This window comes from Crassostrea angulata, chromosome 7, assembly GCF_025612915.1.
Source record: "Crassostrea angulata isolate pt1a10 chromosome 7, ASM2561291v2, whole genome shotgun sequence".
Lineage (NCBI taxonomy): Eukaryota > Metazoa > Mollusca > Bivalvia > Ostreida > Ostreidae > Magallana > Magallana angulata.
The window spans coordinates 23,193,773-23,221,703 of NC_069117.1; the positions used below are offsets into that span (position 1 = coordinate 23,193,773).

At 32.6% G+C, this 27,931-nt stretch overlaps 1 protein-coding gene across 1 annotated transcript; it reads right to left on the reverse strand.

Moving 5' to 3' along the window:
- Positions 1 to 1,578: 1,578 nt before the first annotated feature.
- Positions 1,579 to 27,931, reverse strand: LOC128192939 (uncharacterized). The gene is made up of 11 exons (XM_052866039.1): positions 27,786 to 27,931; positions 17,307 to 17,515; positions 9,350 to 9,517; positions 8,700 to 8,864; positions 7,307 to 7,422; positions 6,720 to 6,901; positions 6,175 to 6,328; positions 5,013 to 5,069; positions 2,551 to 4,069; positions 2,370 to 2,461; positions 1,579 to 1,738 (listed from the first exon to the last, which is right to left on the reverse strand). The coding sequence occupies exons 2-11, from the start codon at positions 17,513 to 17,515 to the stop codon at positions 1,608 to 1,610; spliced, it is 2,793 nt and encodes a 930-aa protein (XP_052721999.1). The 5' UTR covers positions 27,786 to 27,931; the 3' UTR covers positions 1,579 to 1,607.

The following is a 27,931-nucleotide window of genomic DNA, read 5'->3' on the forward strand; positions in this document are numbered from 1 at the left end:
TTTGTTATTTTTCACCAATTGGAAGAGAAACATTCCACAGAAAGAGATTGTTGCTTCGTGTATATTTTTGTTTTTTGTTCTTTATTTTGGTTTGTTTTTCCTGTTGCAAGAACTAGTAGTATATAAGTATTTTTTCTATTAATATACTAAGTCTTGTACAGTGTTAAGAAGACATTTTTCTGCAGGAAATTGTTTCATTATTTATAAAAGTGCAATGATACTGACTGTGTATTCTTTGTCTATTTTTTTCTTCAAAACTTTAACTTGATTAAGGTCATTTTAATGTAGATGAGACTGTTACACAAATTTGGTCCATAATTTTGCATTCTGTGTTTTCTAGAGTAGATAGCTCGGTTATAACTAGTATGTTACATTCTCAGTGCACTAGAAAAAGTTAGCCGTTTTATTTTCTATTTCTTATGATTAAAGCAGTTGCAGGTTTAATTGCGCCTAAATTTTATTTCATTATAGAAAAATTATCATTTATTAAGATCATCAATGGCCTCAGTCTAAATGTTGAGTAAAGAGCTTTAAAATGCTTTAAATCATTGTATAGGCTACTCATAATTTCCACATTTCAAATATTTCTAATAGGTAGTTACATTTGTACTTCACATGAGTAAAAATCAGATTATGATAATTTTGAATTAAATAAATAATATTTTGCTGTAGCAATGTATTGATTGGTTTTTACAAAAATTCTTTGGGCCATTTTTGTTAACATATAGTTTTCTAGTCTAAAATTTGAAAAAGTGGTACTGTTATCAGATTTATTTCATTATTTTATTTTGTCATATCCAGATTTTGTTACATGCATTATTGTTTCTGATGAAATAAAGAAATTGTCAACTGGCACTGTTCGTGATACAGGTTTCTGTAACAATGGTCAATGGTGGCAGGATGGCCAAGTGACAACATCTATTCTACCAGTTCCAGTTGTTTGGGAGAAAAATTCTTAAATTTGGTCTATTGAAAGTCTTTCTTTTAGTTTTTACTACTAGTGTCTACCAAAATGTAAACGTACTGAATTACTTCATGCAATTGCAACTGGACGTCTGATCAGATGGATTTATCAGAACACGGAATGGAGCTAAGGATCGATGGTGTTCCTTTATTTGTTTTAGACAGTGTTCAACATCACATCAAGGATGTTTCACTTCTAATGTGGTATGGGGCACCTCCATAAACAATAAAATCATTATCTAATGTTGTAGATATTTCCTGTCCAAATATGGTCACCTAACAGCGTAGCGCAATGGGTTAAAGCATTCACAAAGAACCTGTAAGTCATGAGTTCGAATTCAGCTGGAAATTTTAAATATCTTACCTTTCCAAAATTGTTTAAAACGTAATCTATCTTTTTGGACAAATGTTGTTAATTTGAAAATTCTAAACCGGTAGAAATATTATGATTATAATGTACGTTTATCCACATTAATATCGACAGGTGTCCCATACCATCTTAAATGATTTTATCGGTTTCATTTGATTTTCAAATTTCTTATCCTTTCCAAGCACACATTTTATTATGTTTGATAAAGCTCAGTATATCCATTTGAATGACAAAGAATGCATTGATGCATTTTCCCAGCAATTTAATGACTCGGTCACATCTTTTTGTCATCAATCCTGTGTGTCACCTTCCGTTGCACAACTCTATGTAAAACAAAGTCTGCAATTTCCAGAATTGACAGAAAGCTTGCTCCTAAAAATAACCCCATTGTTCCGCCGATATCGCCTGTGAAAAAAATATGTATATAGATATTACATTAGTGCTAGGTATCATAAGTGCATACACATACCACAGGGGCCAAGCCCGTTTTAACATTAATTTCAATGTAACCATAAATAAATATACCCGTCTGTTAATATACACTTGTGGAGCATTCAGCAAAATTTCCAGTGCAAAAAAACCAAAGGATTTATGGTTACACTGAAATTAATGTTAAAACGGGCTTGGCCCCTGTGACACATACATATGAAGTCAATTCAAATTCAAAGCCGTGAAAAGGTACCATCTCTCACCCACCACCCTTCCACAAAAAATCAAATTTAAAAAATATAGAGGACGAGATTATAGAGGATGCCAGTTGGGGCGTGAAAATTTAAACTTTTGAAGTGAAATTACCTCACCCGAACCCCCTCTATGACGAAAAAAATTTAGAGTGGTGCATGGTTTGTATTATGATAATGTAAATGTTTACATATAAACTCATTATTATAGGTTTTAAGGATATACACACTTTTAAATTTATATGCGAAATTTATAGGGATGGATTTTCTCTAACTTCCATTGATAATTTAACTGAATCAATGCGACTTTTTCATTGATGTTTTTTGAACAAAAAATGTCTGAAAAGTTTACTTACACCACAAGGAAAACATGTCGTAAGCAATTTGTTGATCTATTTTCTCGTAGCTCATCTCTCGATAAAAGATGTTTATTTGCAGTAAATTGTCCCTGAAAGAAAAGGTAATTCTTAAAAATAAAGATTTTTAATTTTTTACATAGTATACATGTACATTACAGATGTGTTATACTAGGCATACCTTATAAAATCGCTATCTACTTTGAGCGCTTCCTGAAACTCTTTCATGTGAGCAATAATATTATTGAAAGTAGAAAGGAGTTGGCCATCTTGACCGTCGATCACATCTGTAAATTTTACGTCATCAAGAATCGTACTAAAATTGGATTTTAAATCGGATTCAATTTCCGTAAAGTTCTTTAAATATTCATTTTTGTTTATATATGTATAATAATCGTACGAATCTTCGTCATTTAATATGTTTTGCCATATGTCACCAGCACTTGACTGTAATCGGGAAATCCAGTCTGTAAGAGTTGTCTGTCTTGTTTTCAAAATTTGAAAATACAGAGTTAATTTGGAAAGAACATCTTCTGTAGTGTTTGACAAAAAGTCTTCTGATAAAGATAATTTTGTGGCATTTGCAACAAGGTACTGCTCAAGTTGGCGATTAGAATTTTCTATCGATGTGAGTATATTTGAGCCAAAGTCCGTATTTTCCGAGCGTATTGAATACAAACTCTGATTGATATTTTGAAACATCAACTGAAATTCAGTCCACAATGATTCAAAGTTCTCAAGTCTCTCTTGAAGTATCCGTTCGGGCCTTTCAACGATTTCATAATAAAACAAACTTCGTGCATACATCCAATTACGCATGGCATGACGATAATCCTCAACACAGAGCCATAAGTCGGCCTCCTTCACGGTATAACTAGCGTACGCGATTCCCGCCAAATCCTTGCACAAGTTTAACGTAACAACTGATTTATTGATGAAGCTTTCAAACTGTACGGTTGATTTGTTAGCGTACGAGTTATGATTAACAGAATCTTGAATCAATTTTTTTGGTGTTGCTGGGTTATTGTGAGCCCTTGGAATGTCCATATACTTGTAGTTAAAAATTTTCTGGCCTGCAATGTAAGCATCTCTTAACGACGTGTAATTGGCAATAACTCGCTCAGTAATTTCCAACCGACTGTCTATTTTATCGTTCAGGTTTCCATAGATAACAAGACGTGACGTGTCATTCGGAAACTGCGTATCGGCAAGTTTTCGTATGGATTTCTCGATCAGTAATATAAATTCTGTATACGCTAAAGGAACTATATGTATATGGCGCTCTTCCATTGCATCTCGAGCTCTCATAAAATTTTTCTGCATTATATAAATTTGATATTTATACAAAAAATCTTTAAAGTCGTAATGGTTTTTCATGTCTTGGTAAACCACATCTGTGGCATTAATGAGTCCGTCCACCAAGGTGACCAGGCGTTCATGCACATTTGATATTTTTTCGGTATCATTAGTTAGAGTCGAGTAAAAATCCTGCACCACCGAAAGCTTGGTGTCCTCGTATCTGGAGGTGACTTCAGTGGCGTTTAGAAGGTCTTGAGCAAATTTAGTCGTGTCGTTTGACGACAAGTACTTCCTCAGATTGTAGTCCGACGTTGTACCATATGACAGGTCTGTCTCAAACAGCCGGAAGTTACATGACACCGGACAGGAACATATTTTGTAGTAAAGGGTCGGGAACCTTTCTGTAAAATATATATTAATATAAATCATGGAAATATTAAGTCTATAATAATTTCCTTGGAACAAATAGCTAAGTATAAGATGTAAGGAAGATCTAGAAATATAAGATAACTTAATCAATATGGTCCCATAATGCGCCATTTTTAGCTCACCGAGACGAAGTCGAGGGTGACTAATGCCCCCCCCCCCCCCCCTTAGTCGTCTGGATTACTAAGTAAAAGTTTTTGGAGCAGATCCTGTATCTAAGTTATTACCTTCACCAAACTTGCATAGATGGTGCATGGTCCTACTTATGGACTTTAAAGACCTGAATGCTGAATCTGGACCATGAATTTCAGATGCTGGAGGATGTTAAGGTTTTTGGAACAGATTAAAGTTTTTGGAGCAGTAGCCCTTTAATATGCATTTCTTGGTTACTACTAGTCCTATCATAACCAAACTTGCATGGATGATGCGTCATATGATAATTATGCACTTGACGTCTTGACATGCTTGAATGCTTAAAGTAAGCCCTAGGTTATGGATGCTGGGTGAGATTAATGTGTATTTGGAGCTAATGATAGTTTTTGAAGCAGGTGCCCTTTGATAGAAAAATCTTAGTTATAATTAGTATTAATAATCTTTACGAAGTTTGGATATACGAATCATCTTGTGATACTGAAGCACTGCACATGCTTGGATGCTGAATCTGTGCTAATGATCTTGGATGTTGGATAAGGTTAATGCATGTTTGAATGTTGTAAAAAATTCTGTCCTGAAAAACTTTCATGGTTCATGTAACTATAAAATGAAACATAGGGCTAGCTTCAAGTACAGAGCTTTATTATCAAAGAAAACCTCTTACCTCACTCAAACTTTCTTGATAGATGTGATAGTTGAAATATATATGATTGACTGTCAAGAGAGTAATTTGGTCAGAAAAGAGTTTTGTTGTGCAAAACTCACCAATAACTTCTTTCAGACAATCGTAGTATTGTTTCAGAGTGCATACTGGAGGGTCTCCTATCAAAAGAAACAAAAAAACACAAATTAACGTATATTTGCTCGAGATGTGCAACTCTGGATGGTATACTGCATCAATATCAAAAAAAGGTTAGACTACGTTTAAGCAACAAATTTGCACCATTTTGCTCCTGAACATACCGTGGTCACTATTTGTGCTGAGATTTTATTTTTAAAAAGTCAATTTCAATGTATAAAGTGCTTAGCCTCAACTAAGGTATTTCAAATGATATACAAGTACTAGTATTCTAGCCACAGCAGCTTACTGTCTTTTGTACAGTGAAAGTTTCTTAATATTCTGATATCCCAGTAAATGTGTAATTCAACTCAAGTAAATGTTTCCATTTTTGCTCATGTTTGATACGAGTTAACAATAACCAACATATTATTGAATCCTTTGATAGAGTTTTTCTAGAAGCTAGTGAGAAAGAAAACATATATTCACTATATTGCTATCAATGTTTCTTTCCAAAATACAATAGTATAGATATAGTTTAAAAATAATACTTAATCATCTTTGGACGGTAAAAATCTCCTGAGGCAAGATAGCTTGAATGAGTTTATTATGAATCTTACGGAGGCTGGATGGTCAACAAATTGATCATCAGATCTGCCTGAAAGTTTTAAATACTTGTATTTAGGAAATAAAATATCCAAATATTTTGTTTTTTTAAATTTGAACATTTTCCCATATCTTCATACAGAGCTGATATGCACAGCACCATTCGATGACTTATATGAAAATCGACTTGCAAGATCAAGCAAACGATCAAGCCGTTGGTGGAATGATAGCTTCATATAGATAAAATTACTGATTTAACCAGATATTTACTATATAACAATATGTTTGATATTCAGATATTAATCTATAGTTGTAATTTTAATTTCTTCGAAAAACAGGAATAAGAAAAATAAGATGGTGGTTTAGAGAAATTTGGAAGGAAAAGTTTACATATTTTCAGCAGAAATTCGAAACCAACCTTTTATGCTTGCTAGTCTCAGCTTTACGAAAAGAAAACCTGTTTGAACTACAGACAATTATTCCAGATATCTTTAATAATTTGTTCATAATTTTTTATTTTCTAATTGTTCTTACGCCGCTTACCATTATTATGAGGCATGTACAGAGCGCGACATCCACATTCGGATTTCGCTCTCTTCGTCAGACAGTCCAGTCGGCATCCCTCGGACGTGTACGTGTCCACGTATTCTAACGTCTTCTCTTCACAGTTCCCATGGGGCTCTGGTAGGTTTTCTAACTTGATTAAAGCAAACAATCACAACAATTACCATAAGAACTTTATCGTTATTTTGCACAGCTCTGTTAATTTTTTTTTATTTTTTGGTAAAATAAAAGGTATGCTACATGTACATCTAAAAATGAAATATCGGACACAAGTTTTACTGTCTAGACTAGAATTTTTTAGAGAAAATTGTTACCTTTTCAATTTTTTTCAATGAAAAGAAGTTATCAGGCATTCTAATACTTAGTTCCTGAATTATATTCATTTGAATTACAGGTTCATTTGCAACATTGTAACTAAAGACCGATTTTACTGTATAACAATTGAAAATGTTGCATTTCTGTATACTAAATAGCTATAATCGTTTCTTTTCTTGTTCATGTCTCAGAGCACATGCATTTCTCACCTCTATGATCTTCATTCCCACAAACACCCGCGACCCCGGGGAAATGGCCTGACCAAGGGCGTGGACCATGGGGATGTCGCTGTGGTCGTGGATGAGCATCTTTATCCCCGCGGCGTCGTGAGGGCCAGGCATGTACTCGTACTGTTCTATATTGAGAGTCAGTCGCAGACCATTTTCTATACCTGTATCCAGCACATGAAAAGGTAAGTGATAAATCAAATATTATTCCTGTTTAAGGAATAAAACATAAGAGACTTCAACGCAATTCAGTATTATTGTTCGCGTAATATGATACCAGAGAGTTTATGTATTTTGTTTTAAATACTTTATAGCATAGTTTAGTTTATTAGCTCAAAACAAATTGGTTTATACGCATAATATAAATACATATATTAAATAAATAAGTCACAGACATATCTGCCATAATACTAAATACTAGTACACTTAATTTGAAAAAGCAGCTTGCGACAATACAGTAACGATACCAATCAACCGACAATAAAATTAAATCGATTTTCAATTTACTAGTATCATTTCAAGTGAATTTTTCTCGGTTTCAGTTATTTACTTTTCTGGTGTTCTTTTACCTGGAGAAGAAACCTTTCCATCTGTTTCACTTCTTTTGAATGTGTAGCACACGCCGTGGTCTGTGACAAACTGATCAAAATCATCAGGATTCATCGTCTTTCCCATCCAGATTGCTCTATTTAAAATCAATGACGTTTTAAAGAAATGAACTTTTGTAACGTATACAAGACTTAGTACTAATATAGGTTCAGATATGGTATAATTGTCTCAGAAAGCTTTGTAAAAACGATATAACTTGGAAAAATCAAATCATACGACGTTGAGTTGAACATATTTTATTGACTAATAATGCCAAAAGGATTGGACACAAGTTTAAAAACTTAAGAAGTCCTTTCTTTGTTGTACATGTAATATAATTCAATGCCATACAATTCCAGTTATCATTTAATTGTTAAGTTATAGTACAGTAACACTTAATGAAATAAGTTCTACATTCTAAAACACCGTGCAAATCTAGAATTAGATATACGCTGGATAAGAAAATTATGCAAATACATTTAAATAATTTAGCTGAATCTTCAACACTTCTGTATAAATGTTTGAACTTCTTTAAATATGTTTAGACTTTCATCATAAGACAAAGTTATACAAAAGGAAAGGCAAAAACTAGTTAGATATTCATATATTTAGATTACATTTACTAGTATTGTTTTATATAAATTTTATCTATTTCCTTCATAGGTCTTTGAAAGAAAGTCCTCCTATACATTATTTAAGAATTTTCAGCCAAAGTAGACCTACTGACTTTACATTCAACATATCCTATTGAATTAAAGGTGGTCTAACACAAGTTCATAAACTGTAGTGATCCTCTTATGGATTTTAAATCATCTAAAAATCTTAAAAAGCTTGCAAGCCGTTTAAAATCATCCAGATTGAGCGTCTTAAAATTAAATAGACCTGTATTATTGGATTTTTTTTACCATCAGAAACATTAGGAATGACAATGTGAGAGACGCAAAGGAAAATTGAAGTCAAGTTGATTGTTTTAGTCTGCATTTCAAAAAATAGTGCCTCTTAAAAATAAATAAACTCAAGAAAATTTTTTTATTTTCTTACAAGCCGCAGTATTTTCATTCCTTTGTATTTGTGCAATTATGTAGCGGAATGGAAAATCAGAACCAGCAAAAATACTATTATTTTTTTATTTCCTTAATTTACTTTGATTATTGTCAGTATTTTTTAAATGCTCATAAAAGAAGATTTTTTATAGATAACAAAGCATGAGAGAACCGTGTAATAAATTCAGAATTCTAATACATTAGCGGTTTATGCGTCACCTTTTCACTCTTAATTTGGCGGAGATACTCGAAATCCTGACTATAGGAAATTAAACATCCTGTGATGGTTCATGTTATACCGTACTCGTGTATTACATTCCATGCCCATTACCTGAAAATAAAATCTTCCCTTTTGTGTGCTCCTTGTAAATACAATTCCTCCAATGTGATGTTTTCAGCTAAGTCTTTCTGCAGACTGGTAGAATTAAAACTCTCGGGCTCTGTAAACATATCCTCTATCAATTTGTATCGCTTCTTCTCCGCTGCCAAAGTAGCCCTGTAGACATTCATTATACAGATCTTATTGTCTAAAAGTAGACACAAGTTCATAAACTTTGAAGGCCCTCTCCCTAGACCATAGAATGCAAGCATGGGTGTGATTTACTCAAGAAAGCCGTTTTTCTAAATGTCTGTCTTAATACATGATCACTTTTAGTGTAATAATGGTATTGATGATTTTTTCCCCAGAATCTAATATTTCCATGTTCTTAATGTTCTCTATAAGCTAACATTCAATTAATATGGTTCAACGAAAACTTTTTTTAGTTCTTTGTCGTGTACTAAATTGGTATAGCTGTGAGTAAATATAACTCACCTATGCATATACATGTATCTATGTTGCTCGTCTAATTGTAAATATAAGCATTTTGCTGTAACGTTATTCGGCTCTTCTTGACAGAATATTGGGCGACCATAAAGCTATAGCCTTGTAGTGGTTCCAAGAAGCCAATACATGAACACGTACGTCTTAACGTTACTCACTTGAATGCGTTTTGGTTACAGATCGTGACGGCGGGGAACACTAGCGTGCTGTTATAGTTGACCTGTACATTGACGGTGACCGGGTTACTGGTGAAGTACCGGACCCGGTCCACGATCTGGTAAATCAACACCCCCAGGCAGCACAGGATGACCAGCAGCCAGAAAATCCTGTAGGGGAAGGTAATGTGTGAATACTTACGACGAAAACTGATCAAATATGTATGTTTCCACATATTTTCTGAAAAATCTTTATATATATATATATATATATATATATATATATATATATATATATATACACAATGAAAGCGCTTATGTTTTGCAGTTAGTGTTGCTTTTTTTCTTTATATATATATATATATATATATATATATATATATATATATATATATATATATATATATATATATATATATACATTGCCTAAATTGTTTCCTCGACACACCCTAATTTAATTTAATTGATTAATAAAGTATCTATTTCATATAGGATTTCACAAAACCGAAACTGATATTGGCTTTCAATTATCTTATGGGTTTCTTTTTTTTTGGGGGGGGGGGGGTTGGTTCAGTGAAATGGGAAAAATTGTTTTGATTGCAAACAGGGTATTAGAGAGTTTAATTTTAGCCTTAATTGATGTGTAATATGATTATCAATAAAAGCAAGCCAAAGAGAGTCGGGTCGATATTATAATTTTTAATTAAAAAAATATTTCTGATTAATTAAAATTATTATTTTTGATATCCTTTTAATCTATGTATAAAATCCAAAGAATAACAAAGTCACATAAAGCACTTTTAATACAATGATATTTTACAAAGAAATCGAAACATAAATGCACAGTTTTAGATAATTATATTTTTGATATTGGAAATTTGAACGGATCACGATTAAAAAAAACCTGATCCAAATCAGAATTAATATAAAATTTCAATTTTACAAAAATACTGCAGCTTATTTTTAGAAATTGATATGTATTATTAGATAAATAAACAAACAAATCATTTTAAAGTAAATAACCTGGAATTTTTTAAAGATTGTGATATATTTCAACTTAAAGTGATTTTTACGGGGTCAGTTTTTTTACAATCGGGATCGGTTTGAATCTAAGATTTTCCGATTTTCCTTGAATTTCACAATTTCGTTTCTATGTCTTGTTGAAATATAATTGCTTAACATTTGTTAATCTGAGTAACAGTTGAGCTGTACATTTTATACATGGGTTTAAAAAATATGTAAATATTTTTAACTTTATTTGGCCGTCTTTGACATTTATTTATAGATAATTGTATTGTGCATCTTTTGACACCAAATTTTTACATATGTAGCTCTAAAATACCCAGTTTGCGGCTAAAACAATGTTTACGGTTTCGATTAAAAAAAACTACAAAAAATCATATAAAATAATTTAAAGCCAATATTGGTCTCATTTTGTATAATTACATTTCAAATATGATTATCGATCCATCAAATAATGCACTGGTGTGTCGAGCCACCTTAATTTGGTAACCCACGAGAAAAACCATTGCAAAGCATTGAAAACAGCAAAGGTAAAAAAAAAGAATTTTAAAAGATATATTGTAAACAGTTTGAGTTCAATTCGTAACCTTGTACTTTCACTATGAGCAGAGCCGTGTTCAATAGAGCGAGTGCTCGCGAGCGCTTGCTCTGTTGAACACGCCACAGATATTGACGAAGTAATTGCAAACTCTCTTTCAATTAACCAAATTAGACAATACATATGCAAAACATTGAATCGGAGGAATGAGTAAAAATACGATATGTCTGTAAATTATATTTAAACCCTTTTATATATACCAGTAGTTTAATGTACTTAATTAAATTGAGACCGTTTTATGTTCTTGTTTGCTGATTACGTATTTTTGATGTGAAAATCAATTTGATTTTACTGCATTTATTCAATATAAAACAGAAGTATAGCTGTAAGTTATTTTTAAATTGAACTATTGATACCGATATGATAAAATTAGTGGTCTTTATGCTCCCAAAGGACACGGAAACCAAGCAACTTTAATTGCTAACGAAAAATCAATTATTTATCTAATGGAATTTGATTACGGAATGGATAATACACATACTTATATTATTGGGAGAAAACTACGTTGTTGTAATTATCAATGTAAGATCTGTTTACAAATCATTATGATACGTTTATTGTTTAATTCGTCTCTGCTCTGTATTTCATACCAAGAAAAAGGCTCCAAATCGCTTCCAAACATCCGATAACATTTGATTATGAGTTTGTTATGTTTCAGTCTGTCCTTTTTGGAATCATTTTATGCGAGGTTTTAGTAAATGGATAAAACAATTTCCATGTAAAGTAAATAATTTAGTAGAATATAGTTAATTTCGTAAAAACCAAAAATAACATGCATGTATTTTATTGTTCCTGGGAATGTATTTATCAATTTTTCACCACTTTGCTTCATTTGCACAAAAAACCTTTTGGTCCAGTTTGAAAGCAACAACTTAACTTGAATTGAAACTTTGGAAGTTTGGAAGTTCACCATCGTCAAAACATTGCAAGATTAATATGTATTTAATTTTAGGAATATTTGAATTCTACTCATATTAATTTGGGTTTTTTTTTCTTCTCAAAACTGAATTCATTATATTATCTGGCATTGGAATACCAGATGCTAACTATAAAGGTTTTGACAATGGTAATGTTTAGGTCACCAAAATTTTTATTAAAATGTCATTTATTATAAATTGCGCTAACATTGTTATGAGCATTCAGTAATATTTTCAAAATGGTATTCACACTGAGATTGTTCAAAAAGTGCAGGGTCTCAGTTTTGGTCAACATTTAATTTTCCATTTTAATTAAGTTCACCTGAATCGAAGTAGCAAGTGAGTTTTTCTGATCACATGTTGTCTGTCGTCCGTACGTCTGTTTGTAAAATTTCACGTTTTCGATTTCTCTAAGAACACTGCGCCAAATTTAACAAAACTTGGTACAAAGTATTTTTATGCGCCAAATTTAACGAAACTTGGTATAAAGCATGTTTATGGAAAGGGGATTCTATTCTACATGACTTGAGCGATGTAAACAATATGAATAGCAAAATAAAATTTGACCAAAATCATGACCCTATATGGTCTATGAATTATGAAATATTACAAGATTTTTTACTTGTAAAGTTACCCCTTTTTAAACTAAAAGGTAATCAATTGGATTTTGTTTTAATGCATTTTTGTTTTGACTTTTCACAATATACTGGGTAAAGTATAATCTGTTCATAAGAAAATTAAGGACGTCACCTCGTGAATGTAACTTGTACAATGTCTAAAAGGCCAGAAATTCACATTTCAGCTTGTTTAAGTAAGTTGGTTAGATGTAAGACGAAATTGCAAAATGAACTTAAAATCAGAATTCCCTGCAAATATTTAGATCTACGCATTATGCACATTATGTCCTCAAAAATACTACTTTATGAAATTCTGTTGAAGGGTTTTAGAGGATATATGTTGGCAATAACATAGCTGACGGACGGACGAACAGACAGACAGACGTACTGACGAGTTAAACACGATATACCCTCTCCAAATCGTTGTGTGTGAAAAAGTTCATAGCGACAAATGTGTTTATACGGTCATATGGGTATGCACCTGCCGCCTTCACATTAACTTGCCGATGTTGAATAACGTTGAGTAAACAACCAAATGAAATCAGGTACACTTTTTAAAACTTATTTAATCAGACGATAACTAGTATACATTTAGTTAATTGCTTGATCAAAGAAACGTCGCGAATCCTATTAACGTCATGTGGTTTTCCAATGTTTAGTTGCTCAAGTGATAAAAATTACATTCAATTATTCATTATTTTATGTCGAACAATTGCGAACATTTTATTTACGGATATTCGCGTCTAAAATCGAAAGCATTCAAAATTATTTTAATTGTAAACACCCCGAGAAAACCATTGTCAGTAGACGCAAAGCGGGTGTTGACAATGGTCTCAATTTCAACTGTTATCCTCCCAAACAGGCCCTACTAAGTATTTATCTTATTATAATGAATGTCTTAATTTGAAATGATACTTTAGTGTTCTATATAGGAATGACGTGAACTCTACCGCGAACCATACAAGCATAATGTACGCGCCTGTAACAATTCGTTGTGTTACCCCTTTGTCAAGTTTGTTGCTAACACTGAGGGTAATAGAACGGATTATGAACTACGTCTATATCAAACAGATATCAGTATTTAACATGAAATTATAATAAACGAAATTGTGTCCGCGCGTTTGTTTTATATTTGTGACAGCGCGATAGCGCGTTGTACGAAATTGTGTTAGCGTGCTCGTTGGGGTGTTGTGTGACGGCGCCGCATCCTGGTGGTTTTCTCAATGCGCGATAAAGGCTCTATCAATACATTATAAGATCGTGATAGCTATGGTATTATAATACCACATCATTAGAAAGAAGACCTAAATGCTCCAAAATAATATATTTGGGCTTATTAAACCTAAATGTTTAAAATTTCCCATCTACTTTTTAACCAAAGTTATCAGTAGAGGGAAACCTTCCTTTACCAGCTTGGTCCAATGATTAAAACCATAAAAGGATACACCCATTTATCTGATATTCAATCCCTACTTGTATGAGGTTTAGGATGAGCTCGCTGTTAATGCGATTTGTTCTGATAAGTTTAATGTTTTGCACTGGTGCCAGATTCATTAAAGAGTATATCCCAGCCTACATATGTTATTGGCACACACACACACGCACCCCCACACACAATGACATTTGAAGCTTTAAAATTGCGATTAATTTTTGCAAAGCTAATAGCATATTTGAAGGTCATATCGATGTGTTAATCAAGTTTTAAGGCTCAGTCAAAATTTCTTATTATATTGAATTTCATAAAACATAATTTTGGAAATGTACATGCTCGTCTCTAATTTCTGTTGAATTTTACAAATAAACCCGACAGAGCAATTTTTGAAATTGATTTACAGTATTACAGAATTTATGCTTGATAATTAAATAATACTTTTGACTTCAGTTGATGAAAATTTTATACGAGTACCACATAACCTGGAAATGTACGTTTTTTATAAACGGATATAATGTGAGTATAATTTGCATTTCAAATAAAATTATTACTTTTTAGCTCACCTGAGCTGAAAGCTCAAGTGAGCTATTCTGATCACATTTTGTCCGTCGTCCGTCCGTCCGTCCGTCTGTCCGTCCGTCTGTCCGTCTGTCCGTCTGTAAACTTTTTACATTTTGAACTTCTTCTCTAAAACCGCTTATCCAATTTCAACCAAATTTGGCACAAAGCATCCTTATGGGAGGGCGAATATAAATTGCAGAAATAAAAGTTTGATCTGTATTCAAAGCGGAGAAAACCTTGAAACTGTAGAAAAAGGGGGGTGCATTTTTAAAAATCTTCTTCTCAAGAACTACCGAGGCAAATTCAACCTAGTTTAGCATAAATTATCCTTATGGGAAGGAAAATATAAATTGCAAAAATTAAGTGGTAATTCTGTTTCAATTCTGAGTTATTACGAAAATAATAATAAAGGAAAGGCGTGTTTCAATCAGTTTAATAGCTTCGGGTTCGGCATCCGGTAAAATGATTCCATACTTCTAAAACGAGGTTCTTTGTTTAAAGCAGCCATGACATTATACGAAAAAGGGTCGATCTGACTATGATGAATTTGCTTGTTGTGCAACAGTTCGCGTATGAAGGGAAATTTTGAAACATACAAAATATATTGGTGCCGATTTTGTGAAGTAAATTGAGGCTAAATATTTCAATGTGTTGACAGTTTTCACACATGACGTTGGTGTTAGCTTGTTCTGATTTTCGTTTCGTTCTCATCATGCTTTGTAACCTGGAAACTATCGTCTGTATTTCGTGATTTTTACGTATCAAATCAAACAGAGACTTCGGTAAATCAAACAGTTAACTGTTTACCTGCGCAAATTAAGCAAAATCGGATATAGGGGTACTGAAATACAATTCATTCTATCGGTAATTCGGCATTATCTTTTGCGTAATGGTACATGTAGATTAATGCAATAAATTTTGTTGAGATGCTCGGCATTTTCTCGAGTTTATTCAGTTTAAATAGAGTTTGATATCGCTGACGGAAATATGTAGGTATATACATGTATATGATTCATTTTGAAAAATAAATTGTGTTCTTTATTTGTTATACATGTAGTGCATGTTTCTTGTGTTTAATTGTTTACAATTTCTATTTACCAACCATATTTGAGTGTTAAGTTTCGAATTATAAGCAAGATACAGAGATTTGCTCACAATTCTATGTTTGTACACAGATCTTAAAAACTAAAATTTAAAAAGGTAAAAAATTTGTCAATATTTATTAAGAAAATTTTCAAAGTCTGTTCTTCTTAAACCAACTATAACAACTTATTGTATTGTAAACTTAACCTTTTTAGCTCACCTGAGGGTGGGGCCACAATTGGGGGTCGAAGTTTAACAAATGAATATAAAGAGTAAATCTTTAAAAATCTTCTCCTCAGAAACTAATCAGCCAGGAAAGCTGAAACTTGTGTGAAAGCATCATCAGGTAATGTAGATACAAATTTGTGAAAATCATGATCCCCGGAGGTAGGGTGGGGCCACAATGAAGGATCGAAATTTTACATAGGAATATATATAGAATAAATCTTTAAAAATCTTCTTCTCAGAAACTAAACGGCCAGGAAAGCTGACACTTGTGTGGAAGGATCCTCAGGTAGTGTAGATTCAAAGTTGTGAAAATCATGACCCCCGGGGTACGGTGGGGCCACAATGGGGGATCGAAGTTTAACATAGGAATATATAGAGAAATCTTTAAAAATCTTCTTCTCAGAAACTAATCAGCCAGGAAAGCTGAAACTTGTGTGAAAGCATCCTCAGGTAGTTTAGATTCATAGTTGTGAAAATCATGACCCCCGGGGGTAGGGTGGGGCCACAATGGGGGGGGGGGTCAAAGTTTAACAAAGGAATATATAGGGTAAATCTTTAAAAATCTTCTCAGAAACTAATCAGCCAGATGTTTCTTTATAATTGTTAAGACTTGGGCCCAAGGACAATTCTTTGGCCTCCCGAGAAGGTTCAGAGTTTGATGTACGTTTATATCTAATATATAAACTATTGTTAAGGATCTTTTTGAGAACTGCAATACTCAACATATGATATGACTATAAAATCATCTTGTTAGAAAAGGGACTAATGATTATAAACATAAGAATATCCAGGGGAAAATGGATTTTATTTATACAGGATCTACATGTATTATTGTACATTGTCCAGATAGTTTGTATTATGACTCCATTAAGCTGATTTTATCATACCTATTGTTCCTCAGGTGAGCGATGTGGCCCATGGGCCTCTTGTTATGAGCTTCTTGTTAAAAGAGCTTAAATTGATGTTTTATTATATAGTAATTATTACGATCTCGTTATTTAGACATCTTTCTAAGATGAATGTAGGATAATTTAGGTTCTGGTCTGCTGACTGAAGGGGAGGTCCTCTCTCTCTCTCTCTCTCTCTCTCTCTCTCTCTCTCTCTCTCTCTCTCTCTCTCTCTCTCTCTCTCTAAAATAGCACTAACAGAAAGGGCACAATTATAAAAAAGATCAGGTTATATCTTTATCGTAGGGTAAACCATTTTTTCCGTTCTGGTAATCAAGGTTATGGTTGTTTTCTCCTGCCAAAATCAATGTCAAATACTTTGATTCTTCTTACATGTAAGTGTACCTATATTGTAGACAGTTATCATACTGTGAAGGTAAACGCCTTTAATGAAAGTGGCATGTGTCTGCCAAATCAGCAGTTTTATCAGCAGATTGTCATTAGTTGGATTTCCAACTTGACTCCCATCCAGATAGAAAATATTTTTAAATAAATTCTCTCTCTCTCTCTCTCTCTCTCTCTCTCTCTCTAAAACATTTTAAAAAGAGACATACCTTCTGAAACAGTGAGAAGACCTCTCCGACACATATTTCAGACCGTGAACTGAACTACTCTCCCCAAACAAACATAGCTCATCACTAATCGAAGTTTTGTCTTTCTTGGTTTGCGCTTCATCCATTTTCTCACTGGTGTCTATCATATTGATCATCTCATTCGAAATAAAACCATTAGCTCCTCTTCGATCGTTGCTCTCACTGACCATCTGAAATGCATTGCAATTTCTGATATATATTAATTTCTCCGTGCAGCGGTGAACTGAGACTAATCCTCATTTGCACATGCATACGCGATTAAAACTCTTAATTTAAAGGCAGACAATCTAGTCAAGTATTTGAGAACATATTTATTTAAAGGATCTTTTCGGTATCGCTCTTCTGAGGCATTTTAAAGAGTGAATGATAACAGAGATATTTTAGAACTGCTATTCAAATAAATAAAGAAAAACATAAATACAGATGATCTGAACTGTAAGTACATATAGTGCCTAATATCTATCGCACATGGATACATGTAATTGGCAGTTTTACCGCTCTAAACTGTTTTAAATATTCGGAAAAAAAGCACGAAAAAACAAGAAACAAGAATTTATGTACCTTCATAACACACTAAAGCATATCATATAATTGACATTGTAAATACTATGATTCTCATAGGCAAGTTTATGCTCTTGATCATCAGCAAGATTATTTTTCAGTTATGAAGACTGTTAAATGCCATAGATCGAACCCTAAACTAGGTTCTTGATGTAAGTTGATATTTTTGCATATGCGAACATGATTTGTAACAACCAAAGCAAAGAACTTCTAATGCTTTCTGTTTATAATATTCGCAAGTTTTTTTTTTAAGCACTTCAGGTATAAATCCATGTTTTGGGGTTTTTTATATGAATTATGGATTTTAAAACAGAGAATATTTTCAGAGAATTGCTTACACTGCTCTGTTGCAGTTTGACCAAATAGATTCTATAACATCATCTTTGTGAAGCTTTTGATGAACTATATGTGCATACACATTTGAAATAGCCATAACTCTTGTACTGAGTTGATTTTAATGAACAGGGGCGTACAAGGCGTTGTATATCCCCCACTCGGAGCAATGAAGACGAAAGAATTTCAATTCAAGTTAGAATATTAATTTTTGACTTGTATGCATTGTTTTCATTATAAATTTTACGACGGAAGTCAATATTGTGATTTCATTCTATTAAAACGACAAGTATAGGTTTCCAAATTAAGCTGCACGCCGTTTTTTGCCTAAATCTTGGACCATTCACTGTTCTTAATTGCAAAATTAGGTATGAATGGGTCCTGACTCCATCCTAAAGGTACTGTTATTTAAAGAATAAGTTTATATTGATTTTTATTATTGCTTAATTAAACTGGAGTCTAGACCCATATTGGGTCAAATTTGTGATTTTCAGCAAAAACGTATTACGTTATTAATAATTGTCAAAGAGTTAAATTTATTCACATCTACTCTAATGTGTCAACGTAGCTCAGTGTGATAGGCGGAGGCTCGTAGTCCATCCTTCTCCATGGAGAGGGTGTTCGAATCGTATATACGGCGTTTTATTTTTAATTCATTTGCTTCTAAGTAAAACATATGATTTCTTTCGTTTGAGGGACGAATTAGACAGAAATCAATTTCTACTTGGTATAATAATGAATTAATTATCCGGATATATAAGGTTTTCATTCGAATACCTGTTTGTGTCACCTGGTTCTTAAGAACCGGTTTATTAGCAAGGCTATATAAAGAATTACTCGGGTGTTAAATACCAGTTTAGGACGACACGTACAGTGGAAAGTTTAAATTTTCAAAATTGTTTTATTAAAATAAATAAATCATGTGATCCAACTTTATGCCATAATTATGTGTGTGTACATTTAATATGCCAAATATTAAATAGCTGCAGCGTGTCGTTGCTAATTCCACACAATGTGTTGTTATTTACTAGTATCATAGTATTCAGCTTTCATTTGGAAAGTAATGAATGGATTTAAAGGAGAAATGTTTTGCTTTTATATTGGATTATTATGAAAAAAAATATCTAATACCTTTGATATAATGACAACAATTACGTAATGTTCACAATCTGAACACACAATGTCGGATAAAAATAGCGCAAGCACATATATGAGATCATGCTGTAATGCTAAGAAAGCATCAAATAAAACAAAGGGGATAAGTAGCAAGTGCATGCATTATTGTATATTATGTATTTGTAAGAGAATGCAGTTTTATATTATACTTGTACATGTACTGATGCACAGTTTCAAATACATAAGATTTTTTATATCTTCGTATGCCATTTCAAAATCCTGAGTACGGCCTTGTACGCTCTTGTTCTTTAAAAAAAATAAAATTAATGAATAAATCGTCGACTGCACGACTTCAACACGTATTGTACGTTACAGACATGTATATTGCCACACCTGACCATCAGGTAATCTAACGGTTTACGAAGTCATCTGACGCAATAAATCTAGGGTTAATACACGAATAGGCATACCTATATAATATATACATATATGTAGGTATACAGAGTAGGCATGTCTACTGAGTATATCTATATACATGCACTGATTAGTTATTCAAATGTTATAAAAAGTTTGTTTTCAAAATTTTAAATAAAAATTCAATGCTACAATGTAGCTACATGTAAGAAAAATACATGCTAGCTAGCTACAGTCTGTGCTATGATATTTATTCCACACATTTTCTAAAGTTATTCTATATTTATAAATACCTCTGTGTTCAAACGATGTTCATTCAATAGTATGAATAAATCCCAAGATTTCCCCTTTGAAACGTCCCCTCTAGCTTTTATTCTGCAGCCACATCAACTTCTGACCAGACCGGCCATTGTGATAGAAAATGTTAAACTCAATTTCATTGGTTAATATTCCTGATAGTCCAATCAGAATCAGTCTTTCTCGAAGACGTCAAAGTGGCTGGCCCTGTCAGAAGTCAATGTGGCTGCAGAATAAAAGTTCAGTTTGGAGAGTAATTAAGGAATTTTATCGGAGTTTTTGTATGTAAGTAGCGTGCGTTTGATGTAAGATTTTAAAAGATAAGTGCGATTGTTTCTCGACTTGTTGCAATACTGCTGTTATCATAGGCAAAATCCCATCGTGAGCCTTGGACCGTAAAATGTCCGAGTAAAAATAAACTGGCGACTTCGAGAGAATAATGACGTATATCTCCGCTATTTTAAGACCCATCAACATTAAATTCGGCATGAGTGTATCTTAGACATTACTTTTCTGAAAAAATACATGCATATTGAAAGTGTTTTATAAAATAATTGATTTATTAGGCTTTTGAAGCGAGCTGGTATTTTTTTATCTGTGTCAGAGTTCGACCCATTTCTTTATTTATGGTTACATTGAAATTAATGTTAAAACGGGCTTGGCCCCTGTGCAACAAACCAAAGATAATATAGTATTGACTGATTTATTTTTGACGTCGTCGTGTCAATAACTGCCGTCAGGTGAGCAGACAAATTATCATAACGCGCTAACACGCGTTATTCAATTTGTCTGCTCACCTGACGGCAGTTATTGACACGACGACGTCAAATATATCAATCAAAGTACTGAAAGTACTGTTAGACGGTGGCGTCGTTTCAAAGTGGCATATTACATGTAACAATGAGTGATGTATGATAATTATTTTTGTCGAAAACCGCGACCAGTACCGCATACATGTACTAATACTTAACGCTTACTCGCACAACTGGTCGTGAGTTTCCTACATGGATAATTCTGTGGAAATCGTAGCTCTGATCTCACTCTACACTTTACAAATGCTGTGACTCTTGGTCGTCATCTTTTGGGAAAAACCCAAAGATTTATCACAGTTGTCTTTGTCGTATAGAAGATTGTATCTATATTTTGTATCAATATGTTTGTATCTATATCAGTTGACATTAAAACCCCGTTTGAATGGTTGCCACCACATATTGAATGAATAAATCAAATCCAAAGCGATTTCATCACAGTACACCCAAATATTTGATTGTTTGAAGAGGGGGAATTTTGGTTTTTTCCCTTTTGACCTTTGGGTCGACCCCGAAAAGGGGAACACCTTTTGAAAAGTGTGGATTGGACTATTGTGCTTTAAGTATATTGTAGATTGCTCAAAGTAAAAAAAAAACAAAAAAGCTTTGGTATGATAAAATACTTATTTTTACTTACTATTTGGGGATATATATATAGTATGTTAATTGTCCCTCTCGACAGCATTTTCCCTCATTTTCTTCACGGGGAAAAAGTTGCAGTCTTGTGGATCATTACATTTGCTTTTTTTCCTCATAGTCAGTTAATACATTTACGTGTAAAGAAAACGGAATGGGTTTACAAGAACCTGTTTCATAAAACTGGTATTGCTTTTGGAATGCACGTCATCATGAAACAGAAGAGTAAATCAATATTTTATCTTCGACTTTAGTGGATTATTTCCATTTGCTCACAACGAAAGTGAATGAAAATTTAATAAAATATCATACAACATTCGGTCGCGGCAGTTTCATTAATCAACGTTTTAAACATTTGTTCTATTGTATTTAGCTATAGATTTATTCAAATCATTTGAATGAATTCGGGAAAGTCACATGTATATTTTATCGCTTCTCAGTACACTTTAACACGCATAAATTACTTGTTACATTAAACTTTTCTGGTAAACTTACAACAAGCTGAACGCACGTTTTTCTGACCGTACAGCTGTGTATATAAAGAATATGGGGGGATAAGATGGCGAAACTGCCCTTTTGGTTTAGTCGTAAAATACACTTTCAAATTTAGCAATTTTTCAAATAAATTTATTTGATATGTTATTATACAAGTTTACAAAATGGTAATTTCTAACTATATTCAGTTTGAAATATTTCAAAAAGATAAGAAAAAAATAATAAATCTTTAAGTTTTGGTGGTATCGAACCCACAACCTAAAAACCCAAGTTCTATAAAGTTTTTTTTTTATAATTTATTTATTTTTTGAAATACAAGCATACACACAATTACACCCTCAAAAACCACACACAAACACACCAACTCATATTTTAAATAATAAACTTTTTTTAATTGCGCTAAGCAGTGGTTACTTGCTTGAAAAAAAAAAGTAATAACAAATAACAAAAAAAAACAAAAAAGTCAGGAAAAGAAAAAAATTGTTGTAAAGTTCATAATACACAAGAAAGAAAAAACAAAACATAAAACAAATAAGAGACAAAGAGAAAAGTTATTAGTCAAATATTTCTTTCCAAATATCCCACTGTTTTTCAAATTTATGCACTTTAGAACTTTGAATTGCAGCATATCTTTCAACATTATATTTTATCTTTAAATGACCAAGAAAACCAATTAGTGTTGGCACCTTGTTCAACATCAGACAAGAAAATAAGTATTGTTTCATAGATAGAATAATATAATTGATAACTTTGTTATGACATGTTAATGGAGCTTCACCGAACATGATATTTAATACATTAAACCCAATCCTTTCAGAAGTCTTTCTGTAAATATGAAGACTCAGTTCACTCCACAGAGTATGTATAATATCACAAGAAAAAAAAACATGGACTATGGTTTCTACATTTTTCTTACAAAATCCACAGCTGTCTAAAGACTTGATATTAATTTTTTTAAGGTAATACCCAACTGGAAGAATTCTGTGTAAAATTCTAAACTGTAACCACTGAACAGAAGAATCATGAGTTGTTTTAAAACAAATCTTAAAAACATCATTTACTGAAATATCATCAACACCATATGGAGTTACTTCTGTCCTCCATTTATTTATAGCAGTTGGTACATCATCTTTCTCATTCAAATAGTTGTAAATAATTTTGGTACATTTTTCTGATATTAAAACAGGTTGCAAAAAAACTGGCATACATGGATTAGGAATTCTTTTTACAGAACTCCTGTCAATAGATAATAGTTTCAAATATTTAAAAATTGATGTTGTAATGCTATTATATTGCATAATACATATGTCATTGAGGTTATATATGCGTTTCAAATACATCAAAAGCTAAAACATTACAATCCTCATCAAGAAAATCTTGCACTACCTTTACCCCACTTTTATACCAGGATTTATAAAAGATTGTTTTGTTGGCTACTTTTATATTGGAATTATACCATACTGGAACATTTAAAATGTTGTCTTTAATGGTTGGGTGGTTATTAATAGTTTTTATATAACATGACCAAGAATAGAGAACATCTTTCCAAAAAGCATTGTTTTCTTTATGTAGACATTCCAATACAAAAGTGTCTCCAAAATCATATATAAATTTCTGTAAAAAATCATGTCCATTGATGGTGTAAAAAATATCCATCCAAGGTTTATATGATTTTGTTAACCTTTTTATCCATGAACATTTAAGGGCTGTAATAAAGTTGTTTATATCCACCATTTTTATACCCCCTGAAAAATAGTATTGTGTTATAATTGATCTCTTAACTTTATCTACCTTAGATTTCCACAAAAATTCAAAGATACATTTATATAGGTATAAAATTGTCTCCCTTTTTGGAGTAGGCAGTGAAATAAATAAATGGTTTAATTTTGGGATAAGCAAACTTTTAATAACAGTAACTCTGCCAATAGGAGTAAGAATTCTTCTTTTCCGCTGTTCAATGAGTGCAGAAATTTTTGGGATTTGAAGCCCAAAATTAATATCTATAATTTCTTTAAGATCAACTGAAAACTGAATACCTAAAAGATTAAAGGTTGTAGATCCCCAATCCAATTTCCATCTTGTATGATGATAGACTTGATCAGAAAATTTTTTGGAACCAATCCAAATTATTTTTGTCTTACAAGTATTTATCTTCAAGCCAGAAAAACTAGAATAAAAATCAATTGTATCTAAAGCTGCAAAAAGAGATTTAGGTGAACCATCAAGGACTAGTGAAGTGTCATCTGCATATTGTGATATTTTGTGTTCTTTGTTATTTATACAAATACCCTTTATGTCCTTGTTTTGCTTAATCAGCATTGCAAGGATCTCAGCACATAGGATAAATAAATATGGAGCAACAGGGTCTCCTTGTCTACAACCCCTCTGTATATCAAATTGTTTTGATAAAAAGCCACTCTGTAATATAGTGGCCGTAAAATTGGTGTTTAAAATCTTTATCCACTGTATAATATTGTCTCCAAAACCAAAAAACTCTAGAACTTTATATATAAAATCTATAAGAACTAAAAGACCTGGAATATTTTTAAATTCAGTATAAGACATTATATCATAGATAAATCTAGTGTTTTCCCCTATGTATCTACCCTTTAGAAAGCCAGACTGTGTATCTGATATCAGCGAGTCTAGGACTTTTTTTATTCTCAAGCTTATACATCCTGAAATAATTTTATACAATACATTTAAAAGAGTAATTGGTCGCCAATTTTTTAAAAATTGTCTAGGCTTATCACCTTTTGGTAAGCATGAAATAACACCAAGTCTTTGTGAGATGGGGAGCTCCTTTTTGAAGAAAATACAATTAATTGCTCTTACAACAAAATGTTTTAAATCTTTCCAAAAAATTTTTAAAAATTCAGCAGTATATCCATCGCTTCCAGGAGATTTGTTGTTTTTCATATGTTTTATTACAGTAAGTACCTCTGCTTCCACAATGTCTTTATCTAAAGTTCTATAAAGTTTCCTAATGGCTGGTGCTCTAACCACTGAGCCATTTCATTCACAACACAATTGCGTTGTTTAAATGCTATACGAGACTATGACCACGGATTTACGGACTTGTATTATATTTCTAAAACGTTCAATTGTTGAGCTACAAAATGACATTTTTGAACTGTAGTGGGTCATCTCTTCACATTTTTATTGAGTTCAATCGGTTTAAATTCCATTAAACCACATTAAGACTGTAAAAAAAAAAAATTGAGCTCAGACCCACTCTATGAAAGAAAATGCATTGAAGTTATAAAAATTACACGATTAGGAGGTTTTGACACGCATACGCCAGTTTAAATCAATATATTACAAGTATTTAACATATTTAAAGATTACAACCCGATGTTACGTTAAATATACATTGTTTTTAATTATTTTTTTTAAAGTATCAGATTTAATGATATTTTAATTTTGCCGTATCTAATCATTCCTCATATGGGCTTTTTACACGCCTTATTCACCCATCTTCTTTGATTTTATTCTTTGCATGTACTAGACAATAGATCTAGGGTTCGCAAATCCCGGCAATATTTTCGGAAAGCTATATTTCTGTAGCTCAGCAGAATTCTAGAGTCATCTATGAAGCACATTTTTTTGCCTTCATGTTTCATTATTTATCGCAAATATAGCATGGATGTATACGCTACGGCCGATGTAGCATTGCGTTAAGTGATGACACTTTCTAACCGGTGTGTATTTCTGCTTACACTTTGAAACAAATGTCGAAGAAAGTTCATAATAGAGTTGTACTCGCGAGTTAAAATTTATTTGAGAACAAACGGGGCGATGTTTACGTAAATATGTAACTAATGTTATCTGTTAGTGAAAAAATGCCCCCAAACCATGGAAAAGATTTTCTAATACATTTAGCAGGGACGGGCGCATATGAATTAATGTCATTATTTGTACTTCGCTCATCGAATTGCGTTATTCAGTTCATTGTGAAAAAATTCGACAGAAACTGTTTAGTTAACAAAATTACCGTTCACAATGTACCATAAATGTATATTATTAATTCCGCGTAAGCAGATAGGGTAACGGCTCATTTAGAATAAAACACAATTTCATACATTATTTAAATGTATGTACAAAATAATTAGCAGCTATAATGCTTAAAATATCTGATAAGATTAAAATTAGTTCTCATACTGAAATCGACAAGTAGATAAAACATTGTCTGTATAACACTGCATACATGTACCTAACAGAGTTATCGTTCGTTATCCGCTAGGGTCCCCGCGAGAAATACTCTTCCGGTCAGGACCGTAGCAGTAGACCGTGGCTATTTATAGCCACCGTCTAAAAATAGAATATATATATTCATAAAACTCATTACTTTCACCTAATGCTATATTTCAATGGAGCTCTTTCATCAGAGTGCGGTATTTCATCTTGCATGTCATACTGTTTTATTTCATTCGTGAATGATATTTGACTGATGAGTACTTTAAAGAGTTTTATCTGTGTAATCTGGGTGTGATCTGAGTAATTTATCTATCCAATCGTCATACAATTTTGCGTCAAGATGACAGTGGTGTGCCGATATGTTGCGCTGGAATTACCAACCGACATGAATTGCGAAACTTTAGTAAACCTATTTACATCCATTTCATTTTTACACGAACCCATTGGTTCTATTGAACTTCTGACAATAGGCGCGGATGCTTCGCACAACCCCTTTCTGATTTTGACGCAGTTGATGTTACTAAGATAATAGAGTATCAACTGGGAATTGAACTTGTCTGTCCAAAACAAATTGGTTTCGGTGGTTATTAGATTGGAAACCAACAAAGCAAATAAGGTTTATTATATACTCTCTTGAATTCCCAACATGTAGAGAGAATTTTACTACCAACAAATCATTTAAAATTCATACCGTGAAACCTCAAATTTCTGTGTGATAAATGTCTAGCTATCGATTATGCAATATTCATTATAGCATTTGTCAACATTTGATTAACAAATTAAAACAAGCATTCTGAGAGTATTGCATAAGCAATACACGTCCCCTACCGGTTTGTGGAAATTGTGAAAACAATGCACTATTATGCAGAATATCGAACCCGAACAATAAAAAATTGGAATAAAAAAATATTAATTTTCTCGAAAAAATGTCAACCAGACGCTGCAAAAGTGTAAACTTGATCTGTAATTTGACATTTTGAAGCTGTTCAGCAAATTTCATATTATTCCTCAAACGCATAACGAAAAAAAGTGTGGAAAACTGAAGTGGGACAGACAGACGGACGGACGGTAGGGGGCTAATAAAACCTGTAGAGAAAATTGATTGATAAATGGAGAAAATAACTGAACGATAGATGTTATCTGATTTTCGTTTCATTGTTTGATAAAGGATGATTTCTGTAAGGCGAATCGTTCCAATTAACGAGCTGAAATATAATTTTGAGGGAAAATATCATTTTGCTACATGTAGTTTCAAACAACCCACAATTATTTATTACATAAAATCAAATCAGAATATTGATCAAGTGGTTCTCTAGTGACATATTTAAGGCCGAATTAAGTAATAAAGCAATCAGTTAAATATTTGGAACAATAAATGATAAAGCAAGCAACATTCCAATGGTTCTACAAATACAATATGTACGTAAACATTGTCAACATCAATTCACATATATACACGCACTCCAAACACAGAGATTCTTCTTTTATTTGGCTGGTTTTATCTCATTAGAGGATAAAACTAAATGGGTCCAAAGGATCTGTGTTTGAGAGTCGTTTGGTTTTGCCCGACTGCGCCACATACCTTAACCACAGCAGGCTCAGAATATCCTCGTAAAACGCCGGTTGTTTAAAGATTCCAAATTCACAAACTTGAATGTCAAAGAGCTTAAAGTAGAAGTGAAGTTCTAAGCTTTCACTAAAGTGCACGCACCATTTTTATTAACAATC

What these genes read in the sequence shown, in the direction of transcription:
- LOC128192939 (XM_052866039.1), bottom strand. Translation starts at nt 17,515, where the DNA reads ATGGTCAGTGAGAGCAACGATCGAAGAGGAGCTAATGGTTTTATTTCG. An exon ending in TGGGAATGAAGATCATAGAG is followed by an intron (nt 6,329 to 6,719) that starts GTGAGAAATGCA and finishes GCTTTAATCAAG; the next exon opens with TTAGAAAACCTACCAGAGCC. An exon ending in GTAGATAGCGATTTTATAAG is followed by an intron (nt 2,462 to 2,550) that starts GTATGCCTAGTA and finishes CTTTTCTTTCAG; the next exon opens with GGACAATTTACTGCAAATAA.